The 14866-nt window shown below is 52.8% G+C and overlaps 1 protein-coding gene across 3 annotated transcripts in view; it reads left to right on the top strand.

Annotated features, from left to right (window-relative positions):
• SLC24A4 (solute carrier family 24 (sodium/potassium/calcium exchanger), member 4) overlaps nt 1–14866 on the top strand; it is a 174057-nt gene that overhangs the window by 116301 nt on the left and 42890 nt on the right. For 2 of the 3 annotated variants that reach the window (XM_011949392.1, XM_011949390.1), the window contains exons 4-10: nt 648–722; nt 3384–3468; nt 4005–4108; nt 4686–4760; nt 7259–7284; nt 9345–9398; nt 11043–11185. In XM_011949392.1, the coding sequence (XP_011804782.1) occupies nt 648–722; nt 3384–3468; nt 4005–4108; nt 4686–4760; nt 7259–7284; nt 9345–9398; nt 11043–11185 (562 nt within the window). The remainder of the gene's footprint in view (nt 1–647; nt 723–3383; nt 3469–4004; nt 4109–4685; nt 4761–7258; nt 7285–9344; nt 9399–11042; nt 11186–14866) is intronic. The other variant, XM_011949391.1, reaches the window with a different exon arrangement.

Raw genomic sequence — 14866 nt, 5'->3', positions numbered from 1 at the left:
GCAGCGCTTCCACACCCTCCCTAAGCGTACGACCCTCCAGGAGCCTCCCTGTGTTCAGCTATCAGGGAAACTCCTTAAGCCCTGTCTTTTTGGGTTTCTGTGGAGCTTCATTACATAGACGTGACTGATTACGTCATTGGCCACTGGTGATCAATTCAACCTCCAGCCTCTCTCTCCTCCCTGGAGGTTGGGGACTGGGGCTTAAAGTCTCAACCCGCTCATACTGCCTTGGTCTTTCTGGTGACCTGCCCCCATCCTGAAGCTACCTAGACGCCCCCAGTCACCAGTCACCTCATTATCATGCAGAAGACATTCCTATTATGCCCAAGATTCCACGGGTTTCAGGAATTGTGGAGGGCAGAGAGCAAATATCACTTTCTTATTAGATCACAAGAGGAGGAAGCCCCAGTGGCCTGAGTTTTCGTCCCCTCTACTGCTCAGCATGTTATTGCCTCTCTGGGTCTCAGTTTCCCCATTTGCCAGTAAGGGGATTGAGGGAACGAAATCTGTGGTGCTGGAGTCTTCCTGTGTGTCTCGCCCTGTCTGCCTGGCCTCTGCCCTGGCAGCCTGGTTTGGGGTGCGGTGGGCCCTCTGCAGCTGTGGCAGGGGCCCTCACCGACCCTGCCTGTCTCCTCTCTCCTTTGCAGGCTCTGTATATGTTCTATGCCTTGGCCATAGTGTGCGATGACTTCTTCGTTCCATCTCTAGAGAAGATCTGTGAGGTACGTGGAAGGGACTTGGGACACCTTGGTGAAGCCTTGGAGACATGTGGTACATAAATGCCAGGCCGAGAAGGCCAGGGCTGGTGTGGGGAGCATGCTGGTGGTAAAGGCTGTCACACCAAGCACTTAGTGTCTGCCCCATGGTGAAGCCTCACCAGAAACCGTCAAATTAGCCTTGGTGGATGGCAGCCTCTCCCAGAACTTGGCAGAAGAAAACGCTCCCGGTGTGAGATCACTACCCAGAACCACTGGGTCCACAGCAGGCTGTTGGCATGTGTGTCCAACCTGGCTAAGTACAAAGCACAGGCAGGCCTGCCAGCTGCGGTGGAGCATTGCCTGTCACCAGCTGCAATTGGCAGGTGACAGGTGGGCCCACCCCCACCCCGCCAGGGGGATGCCAAGCTGCAGTGGCAGGGATTTCCCTTCCGTCCTCACCTTTGCACGCTGGTGTTTTCTCCCCACAATTATTTTGTTTGTTTTTACTTTCTTTCCTTATTTCTCCTCACATACAAGATCCCAGTGTATCTCTTTGCTCCACCTTACTCTTGGCTTCTAGTCAAGGAAGGAAATCGACTTCCGTTTGCAGCACCTCCTGTGTGCACAGTGCCCAGGGCTTTGCCAGCCTTCATCCCTGTGAAATCTCCCGTGTGTTTGAGGCCATGTCTTCATGGTGATATTTGCAGCTGGGAAGGCAGGTTGTTTGGGGCAGGTGCTTTCCTGTGACTTTCCCCCTTCTGGGCCCAGCTTGGGGAGCTCAGTGTCCTTGCAGAGTTGGGACTGGCTGCTTTGGACCTGGGCCTGCTAAGCAGTGACCTGGCAAGCGTGCAAAGGCCTCCCCTTACCCCACACCCCCTCAGATGGAGCCTTGCGCTCGCCTCCATCCAGAAGCTTGTCAGTGAGGGAACGGAGCCAGGGGAGGAGGGTGAGGAGCAGAGTCGGGAAATGCCCACTGGGATGACTGTGCAGGAGGGTCCACCTAGGGCCCCTGTGGAGTGTGCGCTGCAGCGACGGCAGTTATTAAAAGTGTTGCTGCTTCTGCCTTCCAGAGGGGGCCCTTGGGAAGGATGCAGACAGCTGATCCTTACTGAATACACACCTAGGACCCACCACTAGGCTGAGAGCTTGGGGAGGCCATAGCAGTGGGGTTGATGGGAGCCTGTGGATGGTGAAAGGTGGGTGACTACAGTGTAGGGCCACATACAGTGAAGATGCCATGTGCCCCATAGGGTTACCTGTATCCCTAAGGATGGAGGTGAGCAAGGGTGGTGGTCTTAGCCATGCAGGTAAGACCGATGTCAAGGGCTCAGTGAGAGATATTAAAGGACAGGGGAGCCAAAGGGAGAGGGGGAGCATCTCTCTTGGGGGAGAAATCTGGGAAGGCTTTGTGGAGGAGGTGGCATTGGGTCCAGGTTTCAGAAGTGGGAAGGAGTTTAGCAAGCAGAGAGGGAAGGGAAGGGCATTCCAGGTGGAAGGAATGGCCCAGGCAAAGGCAGGGAGGAGGGAGGACAGGAGGCAGCATGTTTGGGTTCTGCTGAAAGTTTTGGAGATCCTTTGGGAGCAGAGCCTCTTCTGTGGAACTCTGATTTTTGGCAGGGTTAAGGTGGCCGGCTTCTGCCCTGGAGACAGTGCTGTGCCCCCACCCCAGACTCTGTCAAGCCCAGAGTGCTGACCCTTCTGAGGACTCCTCCAAGGCTAGCTCATCAGTGGGTTCCTCGGTGGCCCCAGAGCCCAGGGCTGCTCAGGGATACTTTGTGAGGTGGGGCGGGTGGAGGTGAGTCCTGCCCTGAGGGGCCTTCTGAGAACCACAGAGTGGGTGCCTGCAGATTGGTTTTCAGGCAGACTCTCAGTCTCCTGGTTTCTCCAAACATCCAAAACCTCTAGCACTGCACTTTAGATCAGAGGATGGGCTCTGTGGCCAGATATGGCCTGGACAGGCAGAACAGGCCTCGACTATGAGTTCCCACCCTGTCCCGTGCCAGCTTAACCCTGAAACCAGTACCTCTGGGTCTTTGTGAGCCACCGGATGTCAGGCCTGCCGTGGAGAAGGCCTTCCAGAATGCAAGGCCCAGCTGCGGGCCAGAGGCCTCCAGATCCACAATGCTGACATTCTCACTGAGGCCCGCAGTACCCAAAACTGGCATGGGAGGGGATGGTCACTAGACTGGTATGCGCCTGTGGAGCACCACTGTGTCCCAGACCCTGTACTAGGCACCAGGGATGCAAAGACGGGGAAGACCAGCTGCTGCCCTCATCATCCAGTGAGGGAAGGCAAAGCTTGTGAACCACAAACCCTCATGTGAAATTCACGTTTCAGTAACAGCAGATAAAACACATCATGTATCTGAGGGAAATGGCTAGCTCTGAATGGATGCATAGGAAGACTTCATCAGGGAGACATTATTTGGTCAGGGGCTTGGAGGACAAACAGAAAGGAGATAGGTAGGGGAGGGGGAAAGGGGATCTGAGTGGAATGCCTGGTGGAGGGTGGAGGGCAGATGGCAGAAGGCAGACAGCATGTCCCCGGGGTGAGAGGCTGCGGGCAGAGGAGTTTGGCTCTGGCCACAGCACTGCTCTCCTGCATGCTCCTTGGCTGTGGAGCGTCCAGTGATGTCCAGGGCCCCCATGTCACACCCTGAGGGTCTGTGGTCACTTCTGTTTCAGAGACTCCATCTGAGTGAAGATGTGGCTGGAGCCACCTTCATGGCTGCAGGAAGCTCAACGCCAGAGCTGTTTGCCTCTGTTATTGGTAAGAAATCCCCTCTAGCCTGAGACACAGGATCTAGAGAGTCCGTTTGGTGCCCAGAGCAGTGGGGGCATTTGTCAGCTCTGAGCCTCACTTTTCTCATCTGTAAAATGGGAGAACTGGAGAGATAGTAAGTAGACTGGTGGTTTCTTGGGGCATGCGGTGGAGTAGGGTGCTGAGGGGTGATAAAAATGTTCTTTTTAAGGTGATAAAAATATTCTAAAATTAGATTGTAGTTTTGGTTGCACGATTCTGTGAATATACTAAAACCACTGAATTGTATATTTAAATGGGTAAATTTTATAGCAGGCAAATTATATCTGAATAAAGCTGCTCAGAGGAAAAGGAAGATTGGAGTAGCTGGTCCTTGGCAGCATTTCCACCTCCCTGGTTCTGCCACTGCTTCTGCCATTCTTTTCTGCCTCACAGATGCTCTGTTTGATAGTAAAACAACCCACTTTCCTGTGAAAGGGGACACTGAGGAAGGGGCAGGCTGGGGTGCATGTCTGATGCCCAGGGTCTGTGTGTTTCCTTTCCAGGGGTGTTCATCACCCACGGGGACGTCGGGGTGGGCACCATCGTGGGCTCCGCTGTGTTCAACATCCTGTGCATAATTGGAGTATGTGGACTGTTTGCTGGCCAGGTCAGTGGTTTCTCTCCGGGCCTGGCAGATGCATGCCCTGAAGTGTGAGGGAAGAGCCTCTATGACAAGAGGTTGGGGTAGCAGTGGGGACACCCACAGGACAGCTGAGCTGGATTCTGGATACATTTGGGGCCTGGTTTTGGCCTCCCCAACAGGGAGCATGAAGCTGGATTGTCGCTGATACTCCATTAGATATCCTCAGAGTGCCAGGGGAATGTTAGATTTGACCTCAGAAAGGCGGGTCGTGAGTGAGGCCCTGCTTTGCGGAGGGAGATGGAAGTGGGCAGCTGACTGTGCCTGAAGCTGCCAGGATCGGGTGGAGAGCGAGAGCCTCTGGCCTCTGCTGTGAAACATGCACTGTTCTGACCTCAGAGGAATAGGGGGCTGCTTTGCCATAGCTTGAGAACATTGCTTGGTTTCATTCTGTTCCCCAAATATAACAAAGAACAAGTGTGGGCTGGAGTTAGGAGGAGGAGCCCTGTGGGTGTGCCCTGCACTGCGGAGGGGAGGAGGCCTGGGCAGCTGCGCCCCCTCCTCATCCCCCTGCTCATAGCAGCCAACGGGGCTCTGCCGGCAGGTGGTCCGTCTGACGTGGTGGGCCGTGTGCCGAGACTCCGTGTACTACACCATCTCTGTCATCGTGCTCATCGTGGTGAGTCGCCCCTCCACCCCCAAGGTCAGGTTGGCCAGGACCCTGCGAAAGCACAGGACCCCTGCCCATCTCTGCCTTGGCACTGTGACCAGAGAGGTCTCACAGCACCCCGTAGTGGGGTGTGCCAGCCACTCACTGTGGTCACGATGACCAGCCCCCCACCTCCAGCACTGTGCCACCCCCAGCACTGTGCCTCCCTTTCCCCAAAACCTCAGACCCCGCACCTTGGTTGTGGAGCAAATCCAGGGGCCATCTTGAAGACACAAAGGCCTCAGAAGCAGGCGTCCCACAGCCCGTGCGGTTCAGCTGGGGCACTTTGCTCATCTGGGACCCTTTTGCTCCCCCGTAGGCCCTGGTTACTTTTTGGTGGGCTTGGTTTTAAAATGCAGAGTTTCTGGCTCTGCTGCCCACAGGGTGGGAGAGGGAGCAGGCCAGCTCAGGGCAGGCAGAGGGAGCAGCTGGGAGCAAGAAAGGAGCCAGGAGGAGAGGAAGAAGAGGAGAGGAGCTCACAAGGGGGCCCTGGACCTGTTGGAGTGATGTGGAGTGTCCCACGTGGGCCCCAAGGGCTGGGGTGACATCATGGCACTTGATAGTGAGGTGGATGACACAGCCAGATATAGCCGAGGAGCATGTCATCCAGAGGGGAGCATTTTAAAACAAAAGAATTTTGAAGTGGAGGAAAGGGGCACGTACACAGGGCACGCTCAAACTTCAGGGGTAGAATGTGCCTCTGAGTGACAGCTCTCAACCAAACCTAGAGTCAACTTTATATAGACAGTCATGTCCCCTGTATTAGTGCCCTGTTGCTACATAACAAATTTCCCCAAAACTCAGCAGTTTAAGACAAAGATTTATTATCTCCCACTTTGGGAGATAATAAATCTTTGTCTTAAACTGCTGAGAAACCAGTCAGAAATAGTATAGCTGGGTCCCCTAGGCCAGGTCCTCTGCCAGGCTGCAGTTAAGGCATTAGCCAGGGTAGCATCATCACAGAGCTTGGTGGGCGGGGCTGCTCTTGCAGGGTCACTCATGTGGCTGTGGGCAGGCCTTGGGCTGCTGGCTGTTCCACAGGGCGGCTCTCAGCTGGGTGGCGGGTTTCCCTCAGAGCGAGGGCCAGAGGCACCAAGATGGAAGCCACAGCCTTTTCCTAACCTGCTTTCAGGAGTGATACCTGCCACATGTGCTGTATTCTGTTTGTTAGAAGCAAGTCACCAGGTGCACCAAGTCACCAGAAGCAAGTCCCATGCAGCCCACATGCTAGGGAAGCATGAATGTCAGGCAGTGGGAGCATGGGGACCCCTCCTACAGGCTGCCTACCATACCCTCCAAAAAGTAGATGTCTGAGATGATTCTACAGATGAAACAATCTACAGATACACAATTTCAAAAAGGTCAACATATGCCATAACCATAATATAAAGGAGAAATAAATGTAATTTATAATAAAAGAATACATCTTTCAGTATGTAAATGGTTTCGCACGAAGAAGCAAGGAGAGCCAATGAAGGGATTGGTTCCCTCCTACACAAAAACAATCTCTGAGACTATCTAGTACAAATGCAGACTGATGCCCAAGTGTTGGGCTGGCACCTCAACCCCGTGGGTGGTGCCAATGTTAATGATATGATTTTCCATAATAATGAACGACTCCTGATAAAATTCCAAACAGAGCAAAGTATAATCATTCCTTAATTTGCATGACAGTTACCTTACTAGAAAATTAAGGATTCACTAAAATGATGTAAAAATTCTTTGATTTACAAAAATGAAGTGAAGGCTGGGTGCGGTGGCTCATGCCTATAATCCCAGCACTTTGGAAGGCGGAGGTGGGCTGATCACTTGAGGTCAAGAATTTGAGACCGGTCTGGCCAACATGATAAAACCTTGTCTCTACTAAAAGTACAAAAATTAGCCGAGTTTGGTGGTGCATGCCTGTAATTCCAGCTACTTGGGAGCCTGAGGCAGGAGAATTGCTTGAACCTGGGAGACGGAGGTTGCAGTGAGCCAAAATCACGCCACTGCACTTCAGCCTGGGTGACAGAGTGAGACTATGTCTCAAAACCAAAAAAAGATACACCCTCCAACACACACTTGCACACCATATATACACACGCACACCCCATACACACACACACAAGCACCATGCACACACACTTAGCTATCTTTCAGTCTTTGAGATTTCTTGATGATATCAATTCTGTTCCATGAATGAGGGGAGGCTTCTGCCAGGTTAGCCCCCAGCAGCTATTTGGACTGTTATAAAGCACAGGACATATCTCTGAGGGTGGCCATGCTAAGCTGGGGCTATGTAATACAGTGCACTGCTGGCCTAGGCTACACTAAGGAAAGGCCTGTAGGTGAGCAGCCTAGAAATGGATCCATAACACATATAACAAGGCCAGTATACGTTGGCTCTGGGTGCCTGGGAGTCTGTGCTTGTTCTTGTTTGGAAATAAATATGTCCAACCCACCTCAACTCTGTTTCTTTTGCCTTACAGTTCATATATGATGAACAAATTGTGTGGTAAGTTTTTCAAGTGTATTTTTCATTGTTCTTTTTTGTTGTAGTTTCCAGTATCCTTGTTTGTTGGGTTCCCTGAATCTTTTTAAACATTATTTTCATAAACTTAAGCTTATTAACTTGTGAAAGTAAAAAAGGATATCATTCTAAGCAATCATGCCTTTCTTTATCCTGTCAAAGTGCGAAAAATTGTTTCCCTTAATAGTCCTGTCCTGCTAGGTGTCACGATGTGTTATAAAGTTAAAATTCTGAAAACAGTATGGTATTTTGCAAAGGGAGAAGCGTAGGCCAATATGGAATGCATTAATGGGCCTATTTCTGGAATGGGGGACATTGCAGAGATGTCATGATATAAGGCAGTGAGTTAGGAATAGAGTTTTGAATGCTTCAGGGACAACTGGGAATCCACACAGAACAATACAACATCAGATCCCTACCTCACACCTTATACAAAGGTAAACTCCAGGTAATTTGAAGATATTACTGTAAAAATGAGGCTTTTTAGAAAATGTCAAAAGAAAATATAGAGACTTATCTTTAAGACACTGAGGTAGGAATTAATTTCTTAATTAAGATACATAACCCAGCATGGTGGCTCACACCTGTAATTTCAGCTACTAAGGAGGCTGAGGTGGGAGGATGGCTTGAACCCAGGAGTTTGAGACCAGACTGAGCAACATAGTGAGACCCCGTCCACCAAAACAGATACATAAATCACAAACTTCTGAGGAACGGGTTGATGTTTCCATTCTATTTGATAGCATGGGAATGCATCTGACATTCATAACTCATAAACATTTTCTTTTGATTGCCAACAATTCAGAATCTGCATGCATCCTGTATGATTTTTTTTTTTTTTTTCCCCGAGACCCAGTCTTACTCTGTCGCCCAGGCTAGAGTGCAGTGGTGCCATCTTGGCTCACTGCAACCTCTGCCTCCTGGATTCAAGTGATTCATGTGCCTCAGCCTCCCAAGTGGCTGGGACTATAGGTGCATGCCACCACACCTGGCTAATTTTTTAATTTTTTGTAGAGATGGGGTTTCACCATGTTGGCCAGGGTGGTCTTGAACTCCTGGGCTCAAGTGATCCACCTGCCTTGGCCTCCCAAAGTGTCTGGATTACAGGCTGCATCCTGTATGATTATTTATGGAAATAGAGTCAGACAATCAGGCCAAGGACATCAGCTACCTGCCCTGAGCAGTTGTGTGCTATGGGCCCCCAGAAACCTGGTTCTGGTCCTATCCTGGCCCCCAACCTGCTGTCTGGCCCCAGGAAAGCCTCTGAACTCCTGGGTCTCATTTTTGTCATCTGTAGACAGGGTTGGGATGGCAGTGGTTCCATGATCTGGAGGTCAGCAAAGGAAGAGCTCCCAAAACAACTGTAGCCCATGCTGGGCACATAATGGGCTTTGGTTTATACATGTCAAGTGGATGAACAAGCTAAAGCTTGTGTGCTCCACCAGGGGCTTGTGATCAGAGCTACGAAAATCCCCACTGCTAATGGGATTAGGTGGGGTGCACCAGAGGGTAGTAATGGTGCATCCCAGGAAGACCCCAACCCTTCCATGCCCAGCATAAGGCCCGGGAGGCTCCTGTGCCACCTGCTGCATATTCAGTCAGCTCTCAGGCCCTACTTCCAGGACTTGGGCCCCTTTCCACCCACACCCACAGCTTCTCTGGCTCCTGCCCAGAATCTTGGGTGACCACAGGGTCTCTCAGGGTCGAGTTTGCGTGACTTCAGGCCACTAGCCTTCATGAATCCTGGGACATGGTGGCCCTAGTCCCTCCTTTTTCTAGGAAGCTGGGGGAATCCCACCTCTGTCCTGCAGACCTCTATAGTTGAGAAGAGACCTCTCAGCTTTTGCTTGATCATCAAAAGGGCTGCTGGTGGCAAGACAGCCACAGGCTGGGGGATCTCTCCCACATGCCCGGGTTCTGGGCCCGGCACTAGGGGCGGGGGAGGTACAGACATCCTGCCCTCCTCCACTCCTGGACCCCTCAGTCCCAGCCTTCACCTGCCCCAGGCCCTGAGCTCTAACCGCAATCTCCTTTCTCTCTTTGAGGTGGGAAGGCCTGGTGCTCATCATCTTGTATGTGTTTTATATTCTGATCATGAAGTAAGTGCCCTTTCTCCTCCCCGGGGCTGCTGACACCTTGCCCCGCTGCTTGCTTTAGCTTTTTGTGACAGCAGGGAGAAAAACATCTGTTAGATCTTCATCCTTTTAGGCCAGCCCCAGCTCTCTGGAAAATGCCCTGCTGGGGGACAGCTGGAGTAGGGGAGGGGTGTTAGATGCTGTTCCAGGGGTGCCGTCCACACTGAGGCCAGGGGAGTCACGCAGGTGGTTGATGTGTGGACCACAGGGCTGCTCCCCAAACAAGTAGCATGCAAGGACCTCCTTCCCGCCCTGCTCTGGGCAGCTTCTCCATGCCCCAGGGTAACCACTCACTTGTGCTATCTCTAGAAACCTGATAATTTAATACCACTCTTTTCAAAAAGCCAGGCAGATTAATTTCTGCCCCAGGCTTCATAAAATGCCACTTCTCTGGGCCAGTGCTTTGCACAACTGCAGCCACTGATAGTACTGAGGATGGAAACTCAGGCTATGCAAACTTGAGCCCCTCCAGAAGCTACCCAGGTCAGAACCATCTCAAAACTACCCATGAGGAATACTATGCAGCCAGAAAAAGGAATACGTTCTGACAGGCTACAACATGGATGAACCTGGAAAACATTTTGCTCAGTGGAAGAAGCCAGTCACAAAAAGACAAACATTGTCTGATTGCACTTACGTGAAGGGTCTAGAAGAGCCACATTCATAGAGGTGGATCAGAGGTCAGTGCAGGTGGCTGGGGAGCAAAGAAGGAGGAATTAATGATTAGTGGGAACAGTGTTGTTGTTTGGGATGATACAAATGTTTTGGGAACCGTGCTGATGGTTGTAGAACAATGCAAATGTAATTAATGCCACTGTATTGTGCACTTAAAAAGGGAAAGTAGTTAGAATGGTCAATTTTATGACATATATTTTTTTCCCACCACACACACACACACACACACATGCACACACCCCTACTCATGAGCTGAGCCACGTTCAGGTTTATCTTCCTCCTCATACCTGGATATGTAATTAAAAAGAAAGACAACACTCGTTTTTTTATGAGGATATAAATCCCACATTTATATAAAACATTTATAACGTTTTATAAAAATGGGTGATAAACTGTCAGACTGCAAGAGCATTATCCTTAAATGATCTCCAATCTGAGTGCCTTTCAGTGAGGAGCCCGCCTGAGGTTCTTTGAGATGGAGAGACTCTTCCCTCAGGGGTGATGGCAGTGCTGGCTGTGAGTGGTGCAGGGGGTGCCCGTGAGCATCCCGGGAGCAAGATCTGCTGCTGGGGGAGAGAGGACAGGTCTGGTAATGCCCCCTGCGAGCCTGCTCAGAGGCGAGGTCGAGCTTCCTTTATTAGGACAGGCTCCATTAAGTAAGCCTCAGTCATCTTCTTGGCTGAAAGGTTTCTCATGCCCCCGGGAAGCCCACCACCAGCTCAATAGGAGCAGGTGCCCCCAGACAACACAGTGTTCCCAGGTCCCTGTCAGGAAACTGTCAGCCCAGTGGAAAAGCCGAGGCTCCACACCTCCCCTGCCACCCACCGCTCCTGCACTGTGCTGACTGCGCACAGGGATGGGGTGTGATCCCCCACTGCCCAGTCCGTGGGAATCCTCTCCACTGCCCTGACCTCCTGCCTCCCTCACTTCCAGGTACAATGTGAAGATGCAAGCCTTTTTCACAATCAAACAAAAGAGCATTGCAAACGGCAACCCGGTCAACAGTGAGCTGGAGGCTGGTAATGATTTCTATGACAGTAGCTATGATGACCCTTCCGTGCCATTGCTGAGGCAAGGTAAGGCTGAGCAGACAGGAGTGGGCAGAAATGTGTCCTGGAAGCCACTCTCTCCTTCTCTTTTGTGTACACACACACACACACACAGCCTCTCACAATGTCCCCCCTCTAAATTGTCACTCTCTTACCTTTGACCACAGGTGCCCTAAGTGAGGAGGGAGAGTCAGTATGGGAGATGGGGTTTTGCTTAGGTGGGACAGGGGTGGAGGGAAGTACAGCAGGAAAGAGAAAAACCACAGCCACGTTTCTGGGAGCTTTCCCACGCCTTCTGGGGAAGGCGCAAGGCCTGTTTGGCTCTTCAGAATGCAGTGGTGTCCCTGACACATGTGAGGACCCACCACAGGAAGCTGAGGAGCTGGGGTGGCAGAGCCAGCCTGGGCCTCCCTACAGTTTTTCAAATGCCAGACCCAGTCCTGGATGGAGAAGGGCTCTGGACAAAGCACCGGTTCTCAGGCTGGGAACTGTCACCCGGAGGAAGAACAAGGCTAATAAAAGGCAGACACGAAGCTGAGCAGGCATCCCCAGGCCAGCCTCAGAGAGCCCCGCCAGGGAGCCCCTTCCCCTGGGGCAGCAACCTTGTCTCATCCGCAGCTCTTTGGCCTTCTTGTCTGGGAACTGGGGGTCTGGGCCTCCAAAGCCATCTCCTGTCATGTCTTTACCGAATTCTCGGAATCATCTGCGCCTGACTGACGGCGTCTTTGGAAACCTGAATAATCCAAGGCCAGTGACCAGGTGGCTCCCTTTGTGGAAGCAGCTGCCGGGAAGGAGAGAGCGTTCACTCTAGCCCAGACCAGTGGGAGAGCCTGGGCCGGTTCTTGCAATCAGTATGGAAAAACAGGTCTGAGCTCCACCCTCGGTGTTGGGAAGGCTTTCACCAGGTGAGCGCCTTGCACTGGTGTCTGGGGGCTCTTCCCCCCCATTCTCCATGGCCTGGGGCTAATCAGGTGAACTCTTTCGTGATGTCACTGGTGGGACCAGGTGGTCTCCGATGTGTCTGGGACATCTGGGGGCGGAAGCTGTATTTCTGGGCCCCTTCTCCAGTCATCTTCCTGGGGCTGATGAGGGCATGGCTTCCTCCCATGTGCATTTTGGGAGTCTGTTCTGCCCTGTCTCAGGCAACCCCCAAGAGGGAGGAGTCTCTCCGTATAGAAGGGGGAAGCCTGCCAGGGTGGCGGGTGCCGTCCAGGCCCACCCACAAAGGGCAAAGCCGAGGAGCTGATGAGCGTGGAGTTTGGTTCGTGTGTCGAGTTTCGTAAATGCCGAGCGGGCTACCCCGGGGAAGCCCATTTCCAGGACAACCTCAGAAGGGGAAGGAGCCATGCGGGCTGCTATGTCGGATCTTAACTCTATGGATGTAGTGGCCCCAAGGTGGTCCCCACACACAGGCTGGCAGGACAGAGGCTGGTTGCTGCCCTGTCGTATATATGGTGCTCCTGGGTCCTCCGGGCCTTCGTGGCGAGGAAGAGAAGTACTTTGTGCTGAGTCACTCAGGCTGGTGGGAGATGCCCACCCAAGAGCCACCTAGCACCCTGTGGCCAACGCAGGAGGCCTCCCCGGACCCTGCAGGAAGCACTCCTCATTCGCAGCATGGGGGCCTCAGCTCCTCAGCTTCTCAGGGCGACCCAGGCTCCCAGAGGCCACCGCCCACACGGTGCCTTTTCTGGCACTGCTGTGACTGTCTCCGCCACTCTGTGCCTGTGACAGTAGCACTTCCTTGCAAGTTTATTTCCTCCCAAATCTCTTTAAGTCCAGGACATTTTCTGGAAAACTGGAAGACTGGACACGGGACTGCCCCCAAGCACTGGGGAAGGAGGTAGAATCCCATCTTCCTGCAGCTTTTATCACAGGGAATGTATTTGGATAAGGGCCAAGGGAGAAAGTCCTCAGAGAGTGTGAAGGGAAGTGGGGTGCAGGCCTGGACGTCTGAAATTGGAGAAAGGGGAGACCTGGAGAGGCAGACGTGGGGATTTCTTCATACCACTTTTTACTGCCCTATCATAAGAGCCTCCCAGAGGGCCATGTGTGAGTCACTGCTCTGCACTGTCCCCTGCATAGACTCCACTAAAGCAGGAGGAAGGAGCCCCCGGTAACACCCCGGGCGGGACTGGGGAGGCCAAGGCTTTGGGGCCTTTCCTTTCCTAAGGGCAGTGCCATGGACTCTTGGCTGGAGATGACATCGGAGTTTCTCTCCCTGTGCCCAGCTCCAGGCAGGTCGCCATGTGGCCACCCCACCCAAAGGAATGCACAGGTTGCTGCCTGGGAGATTCTCTCAAGAGCACACACTCTCTCAGGCCCGAGTGAGCTGTTCTCAGTTTTTGTGTTTCCCGCAGAAAACCTGATGTTTTCTCCTCCAACTCCCTGATGGGAAAAGTGGGGAGAAAGCCTTTTCCCCATCACACTGATAAAAGGCCTTGGAGTACTGAAACGTTCTTAAAGGCTGTGTGGCTCAGCTCACCAAAGCAGCCTCCTGGTGCTTCTCAGGTGGCCTTGAACACAGCCTGGGCCACCTGCCTGCCAGCCTCGCCTGAGAGGTGCACTGTGGACCCCTCCGGGCTGCCCCGGCCCTGGGCACAGCCTTGGTTTATAGTGGGGAGAGTTGGGGGTGATGCCTGACCTTGAGCTGAACTGCTGGGAGAATGTGTTGTCATTGAGTTCTTTTCTGGGCAGCCACTCTGGGCGTGGGCACACACCCTTGTTCTGTCGTTGGTCAGGGGCACCAGGACAAGGTGTCCTGGGAGCCAGGCATCCTGGGGAAGGAAGGAGAATCCCATCTTCTTGAAGCTTTTATCAAAGTGAATGCATTTAGATAAGGGCCAAGGGAGAAAACTCCCCAGAGAGTGCGGAAGGAAGTGGGGGTGCAGGCCCGGACTCCTGGAATTGGAGAAGGGGAGCCCTGACTCTTGTCTCACAGACTCCAGGCTCCCTCCTTCTGAGCCCACTTGTTCCCCCAGCAGCACCTGGCATGGGGCGGGTTCTGTAGGATGGAGCCTGAAGCCTGCGGTTTCTGTGGGTTCCACCTCCCTCTGGGATGGAGGCTTCTGAGCAGGGAGGGAGTCGAGCTTTTATGCAGCAGTGAGGGGCTAAGGGCATGAGCTGTGGGGGGGCTCCTGCTCCTCAGAGTGGAAGCAGAGCCATCGAATCAGCCAGGACAGGAGCCGTCCCGAAGGCCAGAGGCCCCGAGGATTGAAGCTCCCATAGAAGGAGCCCGCTACTAACACCCTTCAGCACATAACCCCTGGCGTCTTCGCCACCACCAAGAGCGCTGCCCCAGACTCTCGGCATCCACCGCACGCTAATCGTCTCTGGCAGTCTCTGTTGGCCTTTGTCTCCTTAACTCTCCTCCTCTTCTAAATTGTAAGTAGTCAGCTTTCATCCACGCGGTAACACCTGCATTTCAAGCAAAACAAACCACCATAAGCCCGGCCCACCGATGCGCTGCGTGCCTCGTTAGAGGTTAGCGTCCGTCTCTGACGAATGCATGTTCTCCTGGCTTTGATTTCTAACCCACACGCCTCCTGTCTGCTGAGCCTTGCTGCCTGTTTGGTGAGGAGTGTGTGTGTGTCTGGTGTGCATTTCTGCATTTTTGTGCTATTAACTCTTGCACGGGTTTGCTCTCCGGACCTATTCCCTGGTTACCCTATAACCCATAAAGGACACACCAGGAGCTGGTAACCAGTGCAG

This window comes from Colobus angolensis, unplaced genomic scaffold (assembly GCF_000951035.1).
Source record: "Colobus angolensis palliatus isolate OR3802 unplaced genomic scaffold, Cang.pa_1.0 Scaffold3, whole genome shotgun sequence".
NCBI lineage: Eukaryota > Metazoa > Chordata > Mammalia > Primates > Cercopithecidae > Colobus > Colobus angolensis.
This window is presented reverse-complemented; position numbering and strand designations above follow the sequence as displayed.